We start from the raw sequence: 2,249 nt of genomic DNA, 5'->3' as shown, positions 1-2,249 counted from the left end.
TTTTCTACTAGTTCGTCTTCGTATTCGTGCGCGGGAGTAGCTGCTCGCTGCCAATTACGACGCCCGATATTCCTGGGATTGTCATCGTTATCTCCATTGTCATCAGAGGGATCATCCCCAGGAGGGTTTCCACCTCCTCCGGGTGGATCTCCTCCGCCCCCTCCGCCCCCGGCACCACCTGTAGGTACTACCACAGCGACTCGTCGTTGACGTCGACCGGAGTTATAGGAGTCTTCTGGGCCCCCTCCGCCTCCTCCCCCGCCTCCTCCCCCGCCTCCGCCTCCGCCGTCACCACCAGAGCCACTTGTAGGTTGTCCTACAGGCCTACGGTCCGGTGGAAGCGGTCTACGGCCATTGTCTGGAGGTAGGTGAGGAGGACGGTCTCGACGGTCATCATTACCTCGTCCGCGACGATTGTCATCATCGTCGGAGGGGTCGCCGCCTGGATTGCCGCCATTGGCACCTCGCGCAGCACGCATGTACGGTACTAGTGCAGTGGGCTGAGACATATTACTTTGCCGTACGTCATTAGTTTGATCAAGGCGAATGGTACTGCCATCGATCTCGTTTCCGTGGGCCACAGTCCCGATGGCATGAGGCTCATTAGAGTAGCCCCTCGTCGCAATGGTTCGACGAATGTTCACGTCCTGAGAGGAGGTCGAGTGGACACTGGCCTGACTAGCCTCTCTTGTCACATTGCGACTATTTTGGTTCGACGTAAGTGTTTACGTCGAGGAGGGCACTTCTGGAGTTACTCCCTCCAGCTTCAGGGGACGAATGTGGTCGGGGCTCGATCCTACGTTCCGTCCATTCTGAGCAGCGTCGTAATCGACAGTGAATTCATTGGGCCGCACTCTATGCTGGCTCTGGTCACGCTGTCGATTTCGGGGTGTTGGCTGACTGGGAGGGTTGATCAGCCGTTGTACGGCCGCCACCCTACCATCAAACGTAGCCTGATCTTCATTCGGCTGACGGGGAGCAAATAGTTTACCAATGGATCGCTGAATAACAGGATCTGTTTGCCAGTCCGATACCATGCCCGTATCGCCGATGCATTGCATCCATTCTGCCGGACCCAGATGGCCAATCCCACTTCGTTGAGTTGGGATTTGGTCCATTGGTGTATTTACTGGAGCGGGCGGGGGCTCTGCTCCTCGGCGCGAGCCTTGCTCATCTGCCGGGGCGGCTCCTCCTGTCCTCGCCGTAGTACTATGATCCTGAGCAGCGTTGGCGTTCTCTGCGCCAGTTTGTCCAGTCATAGGGAAATACCGAACGAACCCGGCATTTCTCCAAAGAGCGCTCGTGTACGGGTGGATACGCTCCATGCGATAGTCCCCGGTTGGCGGGGGATGCGGTAGTCCTGGCAGTCCGAGTGGCGGCTGTCGAGCTGCTATTGGTATGGGAACCGGCTCCGCAATAGGCATCTGCACCGGGTCAACCTGCGCGCCAACGTCATGCTGAACGTTGGGGCGAATATCGGGTGGACTAGGAATAGCCCGCGATGACGGGTTCGACTCGTGTGACGGACGTGGGGTGGCAGGTCGTTCTCTCAGCAGATGCGTCGTAGCGTGTCTAGCAGTCGGGGACCTCGTCTCGAGCTCGCGTTTTACACGTCGAGCCTCCATACGATCGAGGTTAGCCGTGAGCGAGTTAATGGCTTCCGCACCTTTATGCATAGTCCGTCGTACACGGTCCCCTTCGTCCATATTAATCTCCCGATTCCTACTTGCAGCCTCAGTTCGAACTGTATCCCGAAACCAGTCCAACTCCTCTTCCAGTTGTTCGACGATCGCCGAAATCTCCTCGTAGGAATTCGAGGTCAGTGCCTGCATCGACAGTTGATGGATGATCCTGTCGGTTCGGTCTGCAGCTTCCTCTATACGGCTAGCTGGCCAAACGCCGGATGCGCCTCGCCGATTCGGCCTTGCTGGCATGAATCGTGCTGGGGTCGATGCAGGGCGGAACGGTAATAGCGCCGCTCGGCCGTCGATGAATGTCGGCGGGTCTGGGAATGAGTTCGAATCCATAGAGTATTGTTTTTGTTCGATTTTTTTTGAGTAATAGATGGTATCTGTGTACCTATGCGATAAGTCGCGAACAAACAGTAGTTTTTTGAACGCGGTGAGCGTTTAAAAAAGTGTAGAATCTCCGTAGTCAGTACAGTTAGCTTGTATCACACACACACCAATAAACGGAACCTCGTCTTATTGCGAGAGATACAAGATAGGTAATTGAGCTAAGCAGATTCA

The 2,249-nt window shown here is 55.8% G+C and overlaps 1 protein-coding gene across 1 annotated transcript; it reads right to left on the bottom strand.

The window, feature by feature from the left end:
- Nucleotides 1-187: 187 nt before the first annotated feature.
- On the bottom strand, nt 188-2,027 carry GLOTRDRAFT_134654 (uncharacterized protein; the record flags this gene model as incomplete). Its single annotated transcript, XM_007873599.1, has 4 exons — nt 188-316; nt 350-487; nt 525-678; nt 730-2,027. The coding sequence occupies 4 exons, from the start codon at nt 2,025-2,027 to the stop codon at nt 188-190; spliced, it is 1,719 nt and encodes a 572-aa protein (XP_007871790.1).
- Nucleotides 2,028-2,249: the final 222 nt, after the last annotated feature.

Source organism: Gloeophyllum trabeum (genome assembly GCF_000344685.1).
Source record: "Gloeophyllum trabeum ATCC 11539 unplaced genomic scaffold GLOTRscaffold_00371, whole genome shotgun sequence".
Lineage (NCBI taxonomy): Eukaryota > Fungi > Basidiomycota > Agaricomycetes > Gloeophyllales > Gloeophyllaceae > Gloeophyllum > Gloeophyllum trabeum.
This window is presented reverse-complemented; position numbering and strand designations above follow the sequence as displayed.